Source organism: Narcine bancroftii, chromosome 2 (genome assembly GCF_036971445.1).
Source record: "Narcine bancroftii isolate sNarBan1 chromosome 2, sNarBan1.hap1, whole genome shotgun sequence".
In the NCBI taxonomy this organism is placed as follows: Eukaryota; Metazoa; Chordata; class Chondrichthyes; order Torpediniformes; family Narcinidae; genus Narcine; species Narcine bancroftii.
The window spans coordinates 65,303,898-65,325,805 of NC_091470.1; the positions used below are offsets into that span (position 1 = coordinate 65,303,898).

A 21,908-nucleotide genomic window follows, 5' to 3' on the forward strand; every position below is an offset into this window, starting at 1 on the left:
GTGCTCTAGTGGGAGTTGGCATGAACTTGATGGGCTGATTGGCCTCTTGTATTGAAAAAGGAAGTAAGCATTTTGCAACCAAAGCAATATTGGAAGCTATTTGCATGCTAGTAGGTTGTTTCTACAATCCAAATTGAGTAGTTAATTCCATCCAACTAAAAGAACATATAATTTGATTAAATAAAGAAAACAAAATACTGATTCCAGGCAAACAGGAACTGGCAGTGAGAAAGGGTCAGAGACAGGGTCATATTTCCTGTTTCCTGAGCCCCAGTCCCCTTTTGTGTACACTTTCTTCAACTGCAGAATCAGGCAATTTTTCTTACATGTCACCTTAAATTTTCAAAACCATACATGTCGTGGAAAGCTGCAGTTTTGTTTGTAATTTAAAACGTTAACCAAAGTCATACTTTAGCATTCATGCAGAACGATAAGATTTGACTTAACACTGCAAAGGAAAATTCCGTGTATGTTGGAAATTTATCATGAAAAAGCTTGTAATACTGACATCAACAGCATCTCAAGAGAAAAAGTTAATTTTCAGTTTGATGATCTTTCATTAGAATTGGTTAATTACAGTGCCACACTGGGGTGACCCATTACACCAATTGTCTAATGTGGCACTCACACACTTGATCTACATTTATGGTCTGATACCTTCATTGAATGAGTTTCAGATTGAATGAACTTTAAAAACATTACAGAGGCTGCAAAATGGAGTTTGATAAAGAGAAGTCTTCTCAATTTTCTTAAGCATGTTACATGTTGGCTACCAATGAAAGCACTTAGAAGGTAAAAATATTAACCTGTTAGCTGAATGGTGATATGTTGATAGGAAGGCAGAGTAAGGAATAAAAGAATAAGGATGATGTAATTTTATCCCAAAGATCACAGAACAGACTCGATGGGCCTAGTGGCCTGCTTCTGTTCTTTTATCTTGTGATCTTGTGAAATAGTTTCAACATTAAATGGAGTAAGAAATAAACAATTCCTAATTACCACTTAACCTCTCAATTTGAAAAAAAAACATATGTTTAAATCTTTCTCTGGAATATGAACAAGTAATTTTGAGTGTCAGATATGCTCAATTGGAATTGCTCTTGTTTTAAGAGTTCAAAAATTGTGTGTTCAGGATCTAGATTTGAACATAAAAATCTTAGCTGACGCTCTGATAGAGGAGAATTCAAGACCACAGTTTCCCTTGAACACCTAAAAGAACTGATGGCACTATTTCCAAAGAAAACAAATTAGTTCACCATAGTTCTAGCCCAGATTTAATGCTCAATCAACATCACCAGAACAGATTATCCAATCATTATCACGGTGTAAATTTGTCAAGTTTTCTAAATTACATCAGTGACTAGACTTCTAAAATATTTAATTGGCTATAAAAGCTAATGTGCTTCCAGATGCCATAAAATTGTAAAGGGGTTAATATTTTTTTGTTCAGTACGTGCAATTCTGCACTAATGGTATTTTGCTATTTTGTCAGAAGAGCTGTCAATCTGACATTCAAGCAAAAAACAGAAATCATGATTCCATTTAAAGAAAAGCCGAAAAGTCTTCAAGCACCCTAATCTGCATTCCTCTGCAATCCCCAGTGACTCAAAATGTACTGAGTATATTCATGAATAATACGTATTTTCATCCATCTCTGTATATTTTCTTTTCATTTACATGTTACCCTCTTAGCTATTCTCCTCTGAAAATAACAAGCAGAATATTTCTACATTTCTTAATACACTTCAGAATTAAATACATGGAGGCCATGAGTCTGGCTAGACTGTCTTCTTATGGTGTTTACACTCTTTTATTGCTCAATCACAGCTGAGATCAGCATTTTGACCATTTGCGGGCTAGATCTAGCAGCCTATAATCATGATAGAAAGCATTATCTATCCTCCACTTACAAAAAATAATTACAAATTTGATAAAAATATAACTTTCAATGGCAGGTCAGCTGCTCTGTTTTGGAATATCAGATGTCACTGCAGTTACAAGAAATTATCTAACTGGAATGAATTAGAAAAACCATAGAATGCCAATGTATCAGAATTTAAGTTAAAAATGTCCTTGTGAAGATCTTTAAAACTTCTTTTAGTTAACATGGGAATCAATGAAGGGGTTGGGGCCTTTTGGTGATAATCCAACATTATGGTTGACTACAGCTGCCATCTTGTGGTAATGCAGAACATTGCATATCTAGTTACTCAGCTACAAATTGCTCTCGTCTGAATAAACTCAGTATAATGTGTCACATATTATTTATGCTGGTTTTAATTTTACAAGAAAAAATACTAATGTGCAATTATAAACTTGAAACTTCCTAATGATCATGCTCTGAAAAATAGCTCAAGGTAATAATCTGGCTGTTTCAAAACATTGCCGTGGTACATTTCAAAGGAATTAATGTAAACCTAGGAGCAGAAGAAAGCCCATTAGTCTTTCAGTCCAGTTCAATTTGATCATTGCTAATTTGAATTTCAATTCCAATTACTTGTATTTTTTTAAACAAATACCTAGAAATTAGTCAGAATCCAAGTGCATGTGGTTCCCATCCTACATCCAAATGGATGAGTGCAGCTTATGACTGGTCCCAAAATAGGCATTGCATAAAAAGGCAAAACCAAGGGTGTGGACTCCCTCCACCAGGAATTGACATAAGAGAGCAGTGTTACACTAAAACATTGTCAAACGAATGTCAGTTATGGAGTCACAGCAGAAATAGTGCCAGCCAAGGGCAAAGAAGGCATTGGATTTTCAGACCAAGGAAATCACATGTCCCTAACCCAGGAACTTTAATGCTGTATTTTCAATGTTCCCATTAAGGGTAATGTTTGCCAAGGTCAGGAGTGGAAGATCCCAAAAAAGGAATTTCCATTAAATGTTCTTGAATGATAACAATACGTTGTAGAAATGCTATAATTAACTATGAATTATTTACCTCTTAACCTGAATCAAATCAATGGATAAAAATAACATAGCTCTGCAGATGCTAGAAATATGAAGTAAACAATTCAGTTGTTGTGAATCTGAAACAGGACATTAGCGTAGGGATGGCATGGTTAGTATAGCAGTTTTCCTGGATTCGAATCTGGCGCTGTCTGTAAGGAGTTTGTAAGGAGTCTGTAAGGAGTGTGCCTCAAGGATCTGTATTGGGCCCATTGTTGTTCGTTATATACATTAATGATCTAGATGATGGGGTGGTGAATTGGATTAGTAAATATGCAGACGATACTAAGATAGGTGGAATAGTGGATAATGAAGAAGGTTTTCAAGGATTGCAGAGGGATTTGGGCTGCTTAGAAAAGTGGGCTGAAAAATGGCAGATGGAATTTAATGCTGATAAGTATGAGGTGCTTCATTTTGGTAAGAAGAATCAGAATAGGACATATGTGGTAAATGGGAGAGCATTGAGGAATACAGAAGAGCAGAAAGATTTAGGAGTAACGGTACATCGTTCCCTGAAGGTAGAAACTCACGTGAATAGGGTGGTGAAGAAGGCTTTTAGTATGCTGGCCTTTATCAATCATTGCATGGAATATAGGAGTTGGGAGGTGATGTTGAGATTGTACAAGACGTTGGTGCGGCCTAATTTGGAGCTCTGTGTGCAGTTCTGGTCGCCTAATTATAGGAAGGATATAAACAGAGTGGAGAGAGTGCAGAGAAGGTTTACCAGAATGTTGCCTGGGTTTAAGCATCTGGAGTATGGGGAGAGATTGGACAGATTGGGTCTTTATTCTTTGGAGCGTAGAAGGTTGAGAGGGGATTTGATAGAAGTATTTAAGATTAAGAAAGGGATAGACAGAATGGATGTGGATAGACCATTTCCGTTAAGAGAAGGAAAGATTAAAACAAGAGGACATGAGTTAAGAATTAAGGGGCAGAGGTTTAGAGGTAACATGAGGGGGAACTTCTTTACTCAGAGAGTGGTAGCTGTGTGGAATCATCTTCCGGGAGAAATAGTGGCGGCGGAGTCAATTGTATTATTTAAGAAAAGGTTGGACAGGTATATGGATGAGAAGAAGATGGAGGGTTATGGGCATTGTGCAGGGAGGTGGGACTAGAAAGGGGTGTTTGGTTCGGTGCGGACTAGAAGGGCCTAATGGCCTGTTTCTGTGCTGTAATTGTTATGTTATGTTAAAGAGAATCTCACAAACACCCGAGGAAGTAGAAGTGCTGACATGCTTTCTGCACGATGTCATTAGTGTGTTGAGTCCAGAAAATATCCTCTGAGATAGTGACTCCCAAGAACTTAAATTTGCTCACCCTCTCCACTTCTGATCCCCCCAATGAACATTGGACCGTACATCTCTGATTTTCCCTTCATGAAGTCAACAATCAGCTCCTTGGTTTTGGTGACAATGCTGTTGTTTGTGCACCATTCAACCAGGTTTTCTATCTCCCTCCTGTATGCTAACTCATTGCCCCTTTTACTCAACCCAATACCGTGGAATCATCGGCAAATTTGTAGATGGTGTTGTTGTTGTACTGAGCCACACAGTCATAGGTGTATAGCGAATGGAGAAGGAGGCTAAGAATATAGCCCTGTGGTGTGGAGATCCTGATGGAGATTGTGGAGGAGATGTTCTTCCCAACCCTCACTGATTGCGGTGTGGAGGTGAGGAAATCCAGGATCCAATAACACAGTGGGTTGTTGTGGCCCAGGTCTTGGAGTTTGCTGATCAATTTTGAGGGGATGATGGTGTTGAATGGCAAACAATAGTCAATAAAGAGCATCCTGACGTATGCACCTTTTCTGCCCAGGTGTTCCAGAGCTTTGCGTAGAGGCAGTGAGATGGCATCCGCTGTAGACCTCTTGGTTCGGTAGGTGAATTGGAATGGATCCATGCTACCATTCTTCAACACCAGCCTTTCAAAGCAATTCATCACTGTGGATGTGAGTGCCACTGGTCGATAGTCATTTAGGCAGATTACCACATTCTTCTTGGGCACTGGTATACTTGAGGCCCTATGTGGTATCATGTTCTGCTGGACTGACATGTTGAAGATATCCATGAATACACTTACAAGTTGGTTAGCACAGATTTTTATTTCTCGACCGAGTTCACCATCTGCATCAAATGCTTTCCTGGGATTCACTCTCCTGAACGCAGCCTGCACATCATCCACAGATACAGACAGGAAATGAACATCAGGGGACATGGAGCTGCACAGTGGTGGTTCTTCCTTGTTCTTGTGGTCAAATAAGGCGTAGAAAGTATTGAGTTCATCTGGAAGTAAAGCTCTTTGAAAGATACCACAGATAATTCATACCATCCTCGTCACACTTCATCCCCTGATATTGCATTGTTGTGGTTGCCTCAGTCAAGAACATGCCTCTGATGTAGGGATTGAGTTCATAACAGCTTGACAGCTCCCATAAAGCCAAAATGCACAGTATAGCCAATATGCATAGGTTCACGCAAAGTCATGGGAGCTCATTGGAAATTGTCATGTAATTAATTTTCCAATTTAATTTTATTTACACATACAACACGGAAACAGGCCCTTCCAGCCCACAAAGCCATGCCACTCATATACTCCAATTAAGCCACAACCTAGGTGCATTTTGAAGGGTGGGAGGAAGCCGGAGCACCCAGAGGAACCCATGTAGACACAGGGAGAACATATAAACTCCTTACGGACAGAAACAATCTCAACTTCATCATCAAAGCCACTGACAAGGGTGATGTTGTTATGGTCCTGACGCATTGACTTCTACCTTGCTGAGGTCAGACAACAGCTCTCAGACACTTCCTCCTACTTTCCCCTTCCACAGGTCATCAAGCCACTGTCTCCAACACCATGCCCAACCTTATCACCTCCCTCCCACACCCTCCAGCCTCATTTGACTTCTATCCCCTCACTGCTCATTTCTACCTTTTACTGAAGATACATAAATCCAACCATTTGGGTAGACCCATTGTTTCCACTTGCTCTTGCCTCACCGAACTAGTTTAATCTTATCTTTTCTCTATCTTTTCTCCCTGGTCAAATCCCTCCATACCTCATCTGTGATACCTAACATGGCCTCCATCTCTTCAGTGACTTCAGATTCCTTGAACTGAACCGCCTCATTTTTATGATGGATGTCCAATCCCATTATACCTCTATCCCCCATACAGAAGGTCTCAAAGCACTTCACTTCTTTCTGGACAAGAGACCCAACTAGTCATCCTCTACAAACACCTTCCTCAGAACTTGTCCTCACTCTAAACAATTTCTCTTTTGACACAACTCATTTCTTCCAAATCCAGAGTAGCCATGGGTACCCACATGGGTCCCAGGTCTGCCTGCCTGTTTGTGGGCTTTGTGGAGAAATCTATGTTGCAAACCTACACAGGCAAGGCCCCTCAACTCTTCCTCCATCATATTGATGACTATATCAGGGCTGCCTCATGCACCGTGATGTGTTTGTCAACTTCATGCACTTTGGTGCCAACTTTTCCTGATCTCAAGCTCACCTGTTCCATCTCTAACAACACTATCCTCTTTCTGGTTTTTCTGTCTCCATCTTGGGAGACAAGCTTTCCACCATCATATATAACAAACCCACCAATTCCCACAACTACCTCAACTACACTTCCTCACCCCTGTTCCCTACAAGGATTCTATTCCCTTCTGGAAATTTCTCTATCTCTGCCACTTCTGTTCCCAAGATGAGGTCTTCTAGTCCAGATCATCTGAAATGTCTGCCTTCTTCTACAAACGTGGCTTCCCCTCCACCACCATCAACTCAGGCCTCACCCACATCTCCTCCATTTCCCATTCATCTTCCTAGGCCAATACAACAAACACAGAATTTCCCTTGTTCTTACCACGACACCAGCTTCTGCATCCCACACATTATCCTCCGGAATTTCCAGCATTTACAACAGGATCCCACCACCAGACGCCTTCCACTCTCCTACCCTCTCTGCCTTCTGTAGGGACCACTCCCTCTGTGACTGCCTTGTGCCCCCCCCCCTCCCTGGAACAACACCTGATTTTCCACTCTCCAGCCAGATGGCATTAACTATCCCTCCTCCCCTTTCTTGCTGCTGTGTCTTCCCTCCTTTCTCCTGCCTTTGCGACCATGCTGCTCTCCCAATGCCTCCCCCTCCTTAACTTTTCATTCGGATGCCTGCCAACATTTTTACATACCTTGATGAATGGCTCAAGCCTGAAACATTGGTTATGTATTTTTATCCTTGCTATATAAAGGACTTTGTTTTACCTGCTGAGTTTCTCCAATATTGTGTTTTTACTTCAACCACGATGTCTGCAGACTTTTGTGTTTTACTTCCTTACAGACAATGTTGGATTGGAACCTGGGACACTGGCAGTGTTACAGTGTATGCTAACTGTGCTGCCATCTTGACACTTGGCTGTTCCACCATTTAATCTCACTAATTGTCCAGGACCATATGACAAGGTGATTTGTTCAGATCAGATCGATTACAGTCAAATATGATTAATTGGAGAAAATATGCATGTATTCTGTATAAACTTGTTGGGACAGCAAATATAGAGGTAGACATAAATTTTAAATTATGATTTAAATTCTAGATACTGAGTTAGATGGGAGTTAGGATACCAAGAAGTGATGTCTTAAGAATGTTTGCTTTCATCTGCAATTCCAACTAGCCTCAGCAATGTTGACCATCTATCCTGCCATTAATTTTCTCTATTTATTTAAAAATAGTTTAGGTTTCAGCTGCAAGAAAAAGATATCTAAAGATGTAATGATAGAAATTGAAGAATTGTAAATGTTGGAATCTTGAGTAAACAATGAGAAGTTGGAGGGACTCAGCAGGTCAAGCAGCAGGCCATGGAGAGAAATGGTTAGTTAAGGTTTTGGGTTGGGTTCCTGTACTTAAAGTGGGAAGGGGAAGTAACAAGCATAAAATAGAGAATATGATGGTATGACAGAATATATAGATATGATTTTGGGAGTTAAATTGGGAAAGGTTTTGTTAGAGTAGGTCACATACAATAATTTTAAAACAGATCTTATTTGAAATACTGGAGGTCTGATAATGCTAGACATGTTGGGGCCTCAACAGCTTTTGCAAGAGCTTTGGAGAGTGCCCAAGAGAGTTCACTAATGGATTATTGTTTACCAAAGGCAACAGATGAAAGAGAACACTGGAGCCGCTGCTGTCTGGAGGGGAGCTTGGTGTTGTAAGAGAGTCATGTGGTTTTGCAAGCATAGTGGGTCAAACAGGTTTTCTCTCAGAGAGAGAGAGAGAGAGAGAGAGAGACGGAGACACAGAGATCACTTGTACAGTTTTATAGCCAGCAAGAGCAGCTGGAACTGGAACAGAACATGCTGGCAAGAAGCCCCATTTTGGAAGACGGCATGGTCAAAGCCCTTGTGGTTCATGCAAGAGGAGAGGACTGGCTGTCTAATGTTTCACTTGGAATAAGTAAAACAAAAAGGAACTCTGTGGTGACCTGAAAGAAAGAGGTTATCATCTGGAGAACCCTGAAGGGGCAAGTTTTTTCAGCAAGAGACTGGAATAGCTGATGAAAGTACATCAGTTGTGGATATCCTGGACAACAAATCTCTCTCTGAAAACCAACAAGAACCTTCCTGAGCAGTAACCATTTTATAAATATTAAATTCTGTGCATGGTATAAGAATTGCCTGCAACCAGTGAAATTGGAAGAATGAGAAGTGAGATTGGACTGAGAACCAAAGAACTTTTCTGAACTCACACACACACGTGCGCTTAGAATTAGAAGGGGGTTAAGTTAGGTTAAGTAAGTCACTAGAGTTAAGTTAAAGTTTAATTCTATTTTCATGTTTAAAAATAATTAAAAGCAACTTTTGTTTAAGTAACCATTTGTCATGGTAAATATCTATTGCTGCTGTGTTTTGGGGTCCTCTGTGCTCATAATAGTGGTTAACCAATAAACCTCAAATACAAAATAAATACTGCCCTTCCAGCAAACCACCAGTGGTTCCATCTACACATGACATCTCACTTTGAAAAGGATTGCAGAGGTGAAGTTAACTGATTTGCTCATCAGCACTGTGAAATAACTTGCAGTTCTGACATTCTTATTTGAATATAGATTGAATTTCTAACTGGATCAGCAAGTAAATTCCCTTTTGGTGCGGTTCTGAAATTCAGAGAAAAGGTTTCAGCTCATTTTCCAGCCTACACACTTCAGTTATGTTAACTGAGATTATGGGGGGGATGGGAGCAACATTGACCTTCATCCTTAGGATTCAAGAAAAAGCAATCAGCGACTGTTTCTTACATGACTTAGATTGAAAAAGACATCCCTGTGGATAGCTCTTGAAAAGTTAGACAGGAAGTAATGACATCCAATCCCAATTAGTTAGCTTCCTTTAAATTTCTATCCAACAAAGACCTTAAATAATCAAGGAAATGCTGGAGCAACTCATCATGTCAATCGGCATCCATGAGTAGAGATGGTCAGTCAATATTTCGGGAGTGAGGCCTTTATTAAGACAGTACTTTTATGTTGAGGTTTGATAAACATTCAAGAAAGCCGGGGAATTGCAATTGATAAGAGGCTCACTAGGAGCAAAAACACGAGCATATATTGATTGGTCCAAATATTCTGCTTTAAGTTGCGTAATCTATGTCACTCACTTCCAATAGAAAAGATTCCACATTCCTCTTCCCTATATCAATCCCAGGCAGTTAGCAATGTTGGGCAAATGACATTGGTTGTGCATTTGCTGGTTGTGGTGATATGTTTCCTCCATTGTATATAGTTAGCATTGTCGCTTGTATATATGGAGCTGGCCCATCCTCGGATGACTCATACCCTATGACTCCTCCCCCATGGTCCTGGGCCATAAAGGTCAAGCCACCTTTCCCTTTCCGCCATTCCTATCCTGGGATTTGGGCTAGCATGGTTCTTCTGTGTATTAAAGCCTATTGTTTCCTCAGCTTGTCTCTGTGGTTACTGGTAGTGCCTTACATTGGTGCTGCATGAACCTTACAAAATCTGCTGGCTCATCCCAAACAGTCTAAACGTCACTTGTACATGAGCAAGAGTGCAGTTTTAAACATTTCTGAAGTGAAAACTGCATGTTGTATCGATATATTCAGGAACAGAATTTCTTCCTGGGGAATGGAGCATGACCCTCGATAGTTAGTATTTATTGGACATCTTTAAAAATAGCCTCTCCTCTTTAATGTATTAGTTCTTTTGACACACATCTGTCCTTTTTTCCCTTGTGGAGAAAAAGGACTTTGTTTTCATCATTCCAGATGCCTGAAAAGTAGAAAGACCTGTGATTTGATGATGAGACATCTTTTCTGTTCCTGTTACAAGTCTAAGTTTGTAAATGCCTTGATGTTGTTGGGAAGTCTAGGTTCCGTTGAATCTTCAGACAGCAGATTAAAGTTTATTCATGCCTTTCAATCCTCCACTTCCCATTTCTCTAAATTACAACAGAATCATCAATATTTAATTTTTATTGTCTTGCTGCTTCTGGTTTCTGGCATTTTATCTGTTTTTTTTATTTTAGTTAAAAACCATTGTTGTTTTGTTTCACTCTAACAATTTTCTGGTTTGTTTGTTCATTAGCATATAATTTAGACCCCATTATTTAACTTTTCACTATTTACTTTTTTTTCTTTTGCAAGATGACTCCGGAGTGTGGCAACTGACAACTATTTACTAGCTTTGGGATAGCACACACACAAAAATTTGATGTACGTGTCAATAATAGACCAATCTAAATCCAATGATCTTCCTTTCTATTTCACGTTACATAAATATTACCTTCTGCTTAATTTCTTTAAAATCACTCCTATTTGATTTCGTTCCACCTACACTGAATGAGTATGATAATGGTGAGTTTACCATTTTAGGGTTATAATGGTGATAGATCCAATTGTAACTGTGATGTAAACTCATCATTATCACGAGGGTGGACGTGAAGATTATTTGCTTTCATCTCTATCTCCAACAGGATATTGTTCAGTTTAGGTCGAAAGGAATAGAGGGGTATGGGTTGAATAGGTCTGTTGGTTGCCATGGGCAAGTTGGGCTGAAGGGCCTAATTCCAAACTGTAGAACTCTATCACTAGTAAAAACACATCAAAATGCTGGAGGAACTCAGCTGGTCTTTTCAGCATCCATAGGAGACAAAGATAAATTGCTGACATTTCGGGCCTGAGCTTTTCTTTAAGGAATTCTGCTTATTCCTTGAAGAAGGGCTCAGGCCCGAACTGTCAGTAATATATCTTTGACTTTGATGGATGCTGAAAAGGCCAGCTGAGTTCCTCCAGCATTTTCGTGTGTTTTTTACTACAATCACAGTGTCTGTAGACTTTTGTGTTTAACTCTATGACTAGGCCAATTGTAGCCCCATGTGGAAACCATGCAGTAAGGTTTTGAACTGGGATTTCAAAGCCAATTGAGCAGGCAACTTGATAGTGGTGACATGTTCATAAACTTTAGAGAGCAAAGAGAGATCAGAAGTGAGTGCCAAATGTTGAAAACGTGAAAGTCAAGGCAGTATGATAACAATAGATTTTATGAACATATACATTTTCTGAGAAGAGGAACAAATGACAATGGCAGTAAGAAAGTAGTCAGAAAGAGAAACTGAATGGAAGGGAAGCAGCATCTGGATCTTGTGGCAGAAGATGGAGAGAACAGGGGAGTGGTGGGGAGACAAGAGATGGAGATTTGCTATGGGAATGGAAAATATGTTATGTTGTTGAAACAAAAGAAGTCCTTCTGTGCCCATAAACACACAATCACAGAAACAATTTTTCAACCAATTGCACCTATATGTAGGCATTTGAATATGATCTAAACTTTGTGAAGAATATATCCATAAGTTTATCCACACACACCTGAAAATTGTTCAATGCCTTCAGAAACTTTAAATAGCATTTCTGTGCAACGCAAGTTATTTGTTATCACTAGTATAGCTTCATTCAACATTCAAAATTGAACAGTCGTACCTGGTTGTAAAACCTTGGATCTACTTTGAACTTGTATGACTCGTGTAGTTGCTGGTTTTTGCTCCATTATTGCTATGTCATCACCCTAAAAAAATATCCAAGGAAGAATATCTTTTTTCAACACTCTTAGTAAATAAAGCTTTTATCAGGAATAAGATCCTGACTAGAATATCCTAAATCGCACCTCTAAAATGTTTACCAAAATTATGTCTGCATCCATGGGTAGATCTCAAATTAAAATTCACTTAACAAATTGATTAAGACGCACAAATGTAATTAGCATCTAATGGACTGAATACGCCTGCGAATGTCTGATCTCGGAAGCTAAGCAGCTTAGGACTGATCAGTACTTGGTGGGGAGACTGCCAAGGAACACCAGGTGCTGTAGGTTTCTGTGAAGGGTGCTGGACAAAGTGGCGACCCTCTGTCTGCCTTACAGTTGACAAAAGTTAAAGAATTTCATGTATGTTACATTCTAAATGTAATATTACTTGACAATAATGGTACCTTTACCTGTTGATATGCTAGTCAATCTTTCATTTTGAGACCCTGAGATGAAAAGGTGAAATTACATTTATTAAGGGTTAAGATGCTGGGGGATGGTTCCAGAGGTGATAAAGTATAAGAAAGGTGTAAGAGTTAGAGAGTCAGGTAGAGGGAGAGACCACTGGGAAAGAAGGTGGGAGAGAAAAGTTAGAGAGTGGAGATAAACGTGCTGCAGTAGGTAAAGAAGAGATGGAAACAGTCGAATCAGATGGGATTGGGGTTACCAAAAATGGGAAATATTGATGTTCATGCCATTTGGTTTAAGCTGCTCAGATATGCTGTGTTGTTCCTCAAGTTCACATTGGGCCTCAATGATAGAGGAATTTCACAGGCTGATTTTAAAGTTTCTGCAATCTTTGGTTGCAATAACAATTTACAAAAGAAGTCCTCTGTGCCCATAAACACACAATCACAGATAAAAATTTTCAACCAACTGCACCTATATGTAGGCATTTGAATATGATCTTAAAAGACAGTTTATTCAGGCACAAGATCACAAATAAGGACATATCATTTTTCAAATTCACTTGATTAAGACACACAAATGTAATTATTAAATGAGACCTTTTTATTCAAAACAATTTTGCTTCCCTTGAACAACTGGTGGTAAAATTTAACTTACCAAACACTCATTTTTTTTAGATATTTACAAGTTAGACATTTTGTTCAATCTCAAATCCCTGACTTCCCGTGAATTCCCGAGATAAACATCCTTGATACACATTTTTTATTTACAATTTTCTCATAAAGGTTTAGTATCTCTTATTTATAATAATTTGCTTGATTTAAGGATAGCCTCATTAGTTAAAATCAAGAACGACTGGAAACAGGATTTGAATCATTCATTCTCAGATTAGGTGTGGCATTCTGATGAATATGACCTCCTTTTGAGCCTGACTCCTTTTGAGTTTGTGCAATTTAATGTGGTCCATAGAGTACATATGTCTAAAGTTAAATTGTCTCATTTTTATTCGGATATAAATTTTCCTAAACTTCCTAGTTTAGAAAAATTTTGTAAAGACATCTTTCAAACATTATCTGTGATTCTCAAGTTCAAATTAGAACCTTGCCCTTTAATTGCTCTATTCAGATCATTTCAAGATGATGACGTTTTACTAACTCCAACTCAAAACCAAATTTTATCTTTTACTTCATTGACAGCCAGATGTGAAATTTTGATTAAATGGAAAGAAAAAACTCCACCTACATGCAATGGTTAAGTGATATTATGTCTTGTTTAAGTTGTGAAAAATATAGATATGCCATTAAAGAATCAAATATTAACTTCCAAAAGAAGTGGGGCCCATTCATGGACTGCCATCATAACCTAAAGAATTAGGATTGTTCTGTAGTTTTGGTGCTCTGCTGTTCATCTCCAAGTTGTTGTCACTTGATTCCTATGTGTCAGCTTTTAATCTTGCTTAGTGATAGAGGTTCTAAATTGTAAGGTTTATGTTCTATTTTTTGAACCTTACAATACAATATAACTGTACTGTTCAATTGTGCAAAATGTAAACATCAAGAAAAATATTTTAAAAAGGTAAATGATTCAGTGAGGTATTATGAAATAATTTTGATAAAAATAATACATACTTACAGTTGTCAGACTTGAATCTGATTAAAATACAGTAAAAGTCCTGTATCCAGCATCTTTGGGGATTGGTAGATGCCAGATAAGTGAATTTTTTGATTGCTTGAGGTTGCATGATTGGCAAACTAACAGCAAGGTGTGCCAATTTAAACCCGTATTTTAACCTATTTATTTTGCAAGTTGCTTGAGGCTGCCGGTTATACTAACAAAACTGTATTGAGTTACACAGTTTAATATAATCTTTTTGGGGCACATTTATGGGAAATTTACACAATGCTATATAAGTATGAAAGAGAAAACAAAAATCACAAAAAATATTTATTAAAGTAAGCCTCATTTTGAGAGTAATTTGAACTGGCATTACAAAGTACAATCTTCTGGCCAAAGTGCTCACTTTGCCTAGAGAACCAGAGGCAGATTAACCATTAGGCTGAATAGGCCGAAGCCTAGGGGCCCAGAAAGTAAGGGGACCCGAGCCCGACACATTATGGTCTGATTAAACTGACTTAACAAAAAAAAATGAGGTTCATTATTCCCTTTCATCCTTTGAATTTGTTTGATTTCATTAAAAATGGCAGGTAGACTCCAAGCAAATGAAAAATTCTGGGTGAGTGCATCATCTAGGCAATTCTTTTCTGTTGTGCTAACAAAATCATCGAGGTGTTGAAGCTATTTATGAAGTAAATAAATGGACCACATTGTTGTAGGTTGGAGAAGAACGTGCATATATACAGGAGCACTAGAGGAATGGTGCTCCGTAGTCACAGAGCTGCAGGAACTTGGTGGGACATTTGCAGCCCTTTCTCCCCACGTCTGCACCCAGGGCCGCGGCAGGTTTCCACAGTCGCCCAGATAGTCTGAGTGGCACGGCAACCTCTTAGTGCCCAGCAGGAAAGGGGACAGAGACAGGGAACAGTCACCTCTTCCTGTCTAGCGAGATGGAGTTGGGGGACGCGATCTCTCCCTGCCAAGTGGGATGGGGGATGGGGCCGGGGGATAGTAACCTCTCCCTGCCTAGCAGGTCAGGGGTCGATGGGCCCACAGGTTTAATATTTCGTTGAAATTGGCAGAGTCAGCAAAAAAGATTGCACGTTAAATTAATATGTAATATTAAACTAAATCAGTGATTTCTCTTCAAATAATACAACCAAGGGTGATAGTGATTGTTCGAACTTTAATATGCCTACGTTTTTAATCATCGTTATACAGTCATTTATAATAAAAAAAAGCACTGCATTAATAAATTAAAGCTTAATTTGTTCCATCACTGCAGGGATATTTGGTCTATTATTATTCGTGTAACAGTTGTAGAAAATGTGTAATGTACAAATTGGTTTGAATGAAATCTCAGCAAAACGGAAGGAAGAAGCTGAACTTGCATTGTAAATTGAGTTGTAAAATCACTGGAGGTAATGCTGGAGGTTAAGATGTATTACCAATGTTTTGGGCCTGAGCCCTTCTTCAAGGTATCTTTACCTCCTGTGGACACTACAAGTGCAGCTGGGTTCCTCTAGCATTTCTGTGTTTTACCACAATCACAGTGTCAGATGAAGGGTGGGGGCTGTGGGGAAAGGTCAGGGGGGGGCCTTACTAAAGCTCAGCCTAGGGCCTGGGTGGGTTAATCCGCCACTGTAGAGAAGATAGAAGTTACTCTGAGGAACTAACAGTAGTGATCATCAATTATCATGGTAGAAAATATAAAACTCTAGAAAACATTGATAAAATGGATGAATACAATTCGTGACAAAAATATAAATATTTGGCAACTTTAGGTTAGATGGGGTTTTTAAAAGTTTTTTCTCTTTTTTGAATATTTCAAATTGGGGAGAAAGGGATAATATTGTTCAATATGTTATAAAGTTAAACATTGTATTATGTATTGCATATATTGATGCTTCTGTTTTTACTCTTCAATTTTGTATTCTAAAAAAGAAATAAATAAATACTTTGCAACTTAAAATAGATCTTAACTTCCCAGCTCCAAATTTCAACATCTTACTATTTCTTTTTCTGATCTATGTATAATTTTTAGCCACCACAAAAGGCACAATCAAGATTAAGAGAGAAAACTGAATGCTGACATTTTATTGCAAAAACCACATTTTGCCTCTGTCGGACTTTCAGAGTTCTCCACAAACAGAATGTCATATTCAATTACAACAGTATTAACAGTTCAAGAAGACTTATCTTAGATTTTTACCTGTCCCCTATCGCCCATCACAGGAGTCTTCCAGGGTGCAACTTTCACTTGTCGGGACTGAAGTGCTGGGATTGGGCATATTTCTAGATCTCCTAAGGTCAGGGGTCCACAGCTGGCTTCAGATTGTCCCACTTTCTTTTCTGGGAAAAAAAACCCACTAATTGTATTAAAATAATTCAAAGAATAAAAGTTGTATTGTATGGTGAAATACAGGATTGCTGCAATATCAAAGAATCTGCCTTTTCTCACAGGGACAAAGGAGGGTTGGTGAACAAAGATGAAGTGAATCAGCAGATACAGGGCCTGGAATCGGATAAAAAAAAAGAAAGTGACAATAATGAGATATCAGATTGAATTTAAGATGGGGAGTGGGTGCAGGGGTGTAAAAGAAAGGAGAATCCAGAAATGGAGCTTTGTTAATGAAACCAAAGAGGGAGAAGGATGAGAATGGGTGGGGGCCTGGGTAGGGGTGGGTGAAAATGGGGACAAAATTGAAATGAGGAGAATGTAGACAGGAAAGGGGGTAGAAAAGAAGTGGTTCAAAAGAACAGAGAGGGAATTTTGTTATATGGGATTGGAAAATCAACATTCATAACATTGGCAGAATAAGAGTTGTTCCTCCAGTTTACATTAGGGTTCACTCTGGTGGTGGAAAGGTCAAGAAAAGACAGTTCAGTATGGGATTGAGAAAATAAATTGAAATGGTATGCAACTGGGAGCTTTGGATGGCTATTATAGACAAACCGTTGATGCTCTATGAAACAGTCCCCTAGTCTCACCCATGTAGAAGAGGCCACATTGGGAGCACCAAATGCAAATGCAAATGCAGGGTTGAGTGGCATGCTGCAAGGATTGGTGTTGCATCCACTCTTGCTTGTCATCTATATTAACGATTTGGATGGCATAATGTTTGGAACAAAGACACTCTTTTCCTTTATTTGCTGCTGTGCTCCACAGTTTTACATTTATAATCAAACAATTCACAATTAAAGTGCACAATCCAGATTTTATTAAAGGTTATTTGTATACATTTTGGTTTGACCATGTAGAAATTGCAGCACTTTTTACACATTTCAGGTGTTTCAGGCTTCTGTTATTTTTTTTTTAGTGAGTTGCTGTGGGGATTGGAACAGGGTGTAAACATTCACAGATTTCTTAATAACATTTTGAACAAACGCAAAGACATTTAAGTCCAAGTTGTAAACAGAGTTAATACTCTCAACTAAAGACCATAACAATGGATTGTTTACTTAAGGAAAAGAAATCTGGTGAGAAGAGAAGTTATCTGTGCTTTTCGGAAATTGAAACTGAAACCAGTATTGACCAAGAAAGTCATGTGATTGAGACACTTGAAGAAGCAGCATTGAGTAACATCAGCGAGTCATCTAAAAACAGAATGAAGTAACTTTTTGTGAGATGGACACTGCTGTTGTTTTCTCCTTGTTATGGTGCCCTGTAATGAGGGGAATATATGTAAAAGTGCTGTAATTTCTACATGGTCAAACCAAAATGTATACAAATAACCTTGAATAAAATCTGGAATGTGCACTTTAATTACACATGAATTGTTTGTTAACAAATTAAAAATTGTGGAGTACAGGGACAAATAAAGGAAAAATGTGTCTCAGAACCAACCATTATGGAGGGCATTGTAGTTTGCATGGTGAGTTGGCTGCGAATGTAAAGAAGGTTATTTGGAATTGCAAAAGAATCTGATGAACTTGGAAAATGAGCTGAGGAATGGCTGTTGGAGATTAACTCCAACAAGTGCAAAATGTTGCATTTTGTAAGTTCCTCTTTCAATATTTTTGAGTTTTATAGAACAAACACACATTGTATAGAAAACACAAGGTTACCATATATAAAGATTATAAGAGCATTTCCAAAAATATAACAATAGTGATATCCGCTTTCCCCATAAAATGTTGTCGGAATGACAAAAAAAAACTAAGAAATAACTCCAATCCCCCAACGAAAAAAAACTGGGATGACGTGACATAAAATTGAAGGTCAGGCAGTTCTGCTGAATCTATAAAACATTGCAAACTGAATGAAAATCCATCCACATAAATAAATATATCCAATGATCAAGAAAAACTGATTTAATGAGCATAAAAATAGTCCATAAAATAACTCCAAATTTTATGAAAATTAGTGTTAGCATAAAATGTGGAACACCTGATCTCTTCTAAACTAAGGCAAGACGTGATATGACATAGCCACTGAGTTCTACTGGGGTGGAACATGATCTTTCCATTTCAGTAGGATAGCTCTTCATGCCATAAGAGTTGTAAATAGTATGATTGATGATCAGATGGAGAAAATAACTCGTTAATATCATCTAACCCTCCAAACAAAGCCGTTTGAAGGATGAGACTCAAGATTAACATGTAATATTATTGACAAAACATGAAAAATCTCCATCCAATAAGGTTCAAGAGCTCGACAAGACCAGAACATATGTATGAAGGTTACTTCCCCGCCGTTGGGATTTTGTAAGTTGAACCAGGGCATACACGACAAAGTGTTACAGTTCAGAGAGACCTAGAAGTAAAGTCACTTGGTTTCATGGAGGTGGCAACACAATTATATAGGGAGGGAAAGAAGGCATTTAGTGCATTTGCATTCATCATTCAGGGCAATGAGTACAGGAGCTGGGCATCATGTTATAATATATTAGTGCAATATGTCAGTGAGTCCACACTTGAGTATGGTGTGCAACTCTGATGGATCAGTCATGAGAAAGATATCATTAATTTGTAATGAGTGCAGTAAAGATTCACAAGAATGTTACCTGCATTGGTGGGCTTGAGTTATGAGAGATTGGATAGGCTGGGAGATTTCTCCTGGAATATTGTAGACTGAGGGGAGACATTATGGAGATATATAAAATCAAGAGGGGCTTAAATAAGGTAAATAGTCATCGTCTTAGAGTACAAAGATTTAAGGTGAGAGGGGAAAGATTTATAAGGGACACAAAGAATAACAAGGGAAATTAGAGACAGCATTAGGTCCAAAGGGAGAGCATATCAATTGGCCAAAAAAAGTACCACAACCGAAGACTGGGAGCAGTTCAAGATGCACCAAAGGAGGACAAAGGGATTAATCAAGAGAGCAAAAATAAATTACGAAAGTAAGCTTGCGGCAAATATAAAAACCGACTGCAAAAGCTTTTATAAATAGGTCAAGAGGAAAAGATTGGTGAAATCCAGAGTAGGTCCTTTGCAGTCGGAATTAGGGGAATATATAATGGGGAATAAGGAAATGGCAGACCAATTAAATTCTTACTTTAGTTCTGTTTTTACAAGCGAGGATACAAATAACCTCCCAAGGATGTTGGGAAACATAGAGACTAATGCAAGGGAGGAACTGAAAGAAATCAGTATCTCTAAGGACATGGTCTTGGGGAAATTGATGGGATTGAAGGCAGATAAATCCAAAGGGCCTGATAATCTACATCCTAGGGTACTTAAGGAAGTGGCCATTCAGATAGCAGATGCTTTAAGAATTATTTTCCAGAACTCGATAGACTCAGGATCAGTACCCATGGATTGGAGGGTAGCTAATGTTACCCCACTATTTAAAAAGGGGGGTAGAGAAAAAGCGGGGAATTATAGGCCGGTGAGCCTTACATCAGTAGTGGGCAAAATGATGGAATCCATTATTAAGGATGTAATAGCGGAGCATATGACTAGCAGAGAAGGGATTGGACGGAGTCAACATGGATTTACAAAAGGTAAATCGTGCTTGACAAATCTATTGGAATTCTTTGAGATGGTGACAGGTAAAATAGATGGGGGAGAGCCAGTGGATGTGGTGTACCTGGACTTCCAAAAGGCCTTCAATAAGGTCCCGCATAAATGACTGGCTTCCAAAATCAGGGCTCATGGGATTGGGGGCAAAGTATTGATGTGGATTGAGAACTGGCTGGCAGGTAGAAGACAGAGAGTTGGGATAAATGGCTCGTTTTCTGAGTGGCAGGCGGTGACCAGTGGGGTGCCACAGGGATCTGTACTTGGACCCCAGCTGTTCACAATTTACATTAATGATCTGGATGAGGGGATTGGATGTAATATCTCCACATTTGCAGATGACACTAAGCTAGGAGGGGTTGTGTGCATGGAAGAGGGGGGTCAGGAAGCTCCAGTGTGATTTGGATAAATTGAGGGACTGGGCAGCTACATGGCAAATGCACTACAATGTGGATAAATGTGAGGTTATCCACTTTGGTAATACAAACCGGAGGGCAGATTACTATTTGAATGGCAATAGATTAAGAGATGGGGAAGTGCAGAAAGACCTAGGGGTACTTGTACACCAGTCTCTGAAGGCGAGCATGCAGGTACTGTAGGCGGTTAAAAAGGCAAATGGTATGTCGGCCTTCATATCAAGAGGGTTTGAGTATAGGAACAAGGATACCTTACTGCAGCTGTACAGAGCCTTGGTGAGACCCCACCTGGAGTATTGTGTGCAGTTTTGGTCACCTGATCTAAGGAAGGATGTTCTTGCAATGGAGGGAGTGCAGAGGCGATTCACCAGGCTGATACCTGGAATGGCAGGAATGACTTATGAGGAAAGATTGCGCAAATTGGGATTGTACTCGCTGGAGTTTAGAAGATTGAGAGGGGATCTCATAGAGACCTATAAAATTCTGGCAGGACTGGACAGAATGGATGCAGATGGGATGTTTCCAATGATGGGAAAATCCAGAACCCGGGGCCATGGTTGGAGGATAATAGGCAAACCATTTAGGACCGAGATGAGGAGGAATTTCTTTACCCAGAGGGTGGTGAATCTGTGGAATTCATTGTCACAGAGGGCAGTAGAGGCAGGTTCATTAAATCTATTTAAGAGGGAATTAGATCTATTTCTTCAGTATAAGGGTATTAAAGGTTACGGAGAGAAGGCGGGGACGGGGTACTGAACTTTAAGATCAGCCATGATCTCATTGAATGGCGGAGCAGGCTCGAAGGGTCGAATGACCTACTCCTGCTCCTATCTTCTATGTTTCTATGTTTCTAGGATGGTAGGTATATGGAATAAGCTGTCACAGGGATTATTAGAAGTGGGTATAATAGCAAAGTTAAAAAGACATTTAGACAGGTATATGGATCAGATAGGTTCAGAGAGATAAGGGTCAAGCAGGCAAGTGGAGCTATCTAAGGTAGACATCACCATTGACAAGTTGGGCTGAAGAACCTGCTTCTGTGCTGAAAGCTTTATGATTCAACAGAACACTCCTGGTTCTATATCATAATGGAGATATCCATGCCATAGATCCCAATAGATCTGCACAAGAATTTTCCCTGGCAAATTCTGTTCATTCGTTGCCAACTGAAAATCTTGGATATTTATAACAATTTTCTATGACCTTGATGACGACAAAAGTAATGATAGTTTCTGCTCCTAATTTCTAATCATTGACACTAATACCAACACGTCATGTCTGCATTGGATGAGAACAATATAGAATTGGATGAGGAGAAGATAGAATTAGCTCTGAGATTTTGTGTCGTAAAATAATCTCCTTACTCTGTACCAACATTCGCATATAAATATCAGCCCTTTGCCTGCTTTTCCTGTTGATGTTCATGGACCATAAACCAGTTGGTAAATCATAATT

At 39.0% G+C, this 21,908-nt stretch overlaps 1 protein-coding gene across 4 annotated transcripts in view; it reads right to left on the reverse strand.

Moving 5' to 3' along the window:
* The window catches only part of kiaa0586 (KIAA0586 ortholog), a 427,045-nt gene that overhangs the window by 33,996 nt on the left and 371,141 nt on the right, over nucleotides 1–21,908 (reverse strand). For all 4 annotated transcript variants that reach the window (XM_069916886.1, XM_069916884.1, XM_069916883.1 and 1 more), the window contains 2 exons: nucleotides 16,286–16,425; nucleotides 11,949–12,033 (listed from right to left, as the gene is read on the reverse strand). In XM_069916886.1, the coding sequence (XP_069772987.1) occupies nucleotides 11,949–12,033; nucleotides 16,286–16,425 (225 nt within the window). The remainder of the gene's footprint in view (nucleotides 1–11,948; nucleotides 12,034–16,285; nucleotides 16,426–21,908) is intronic.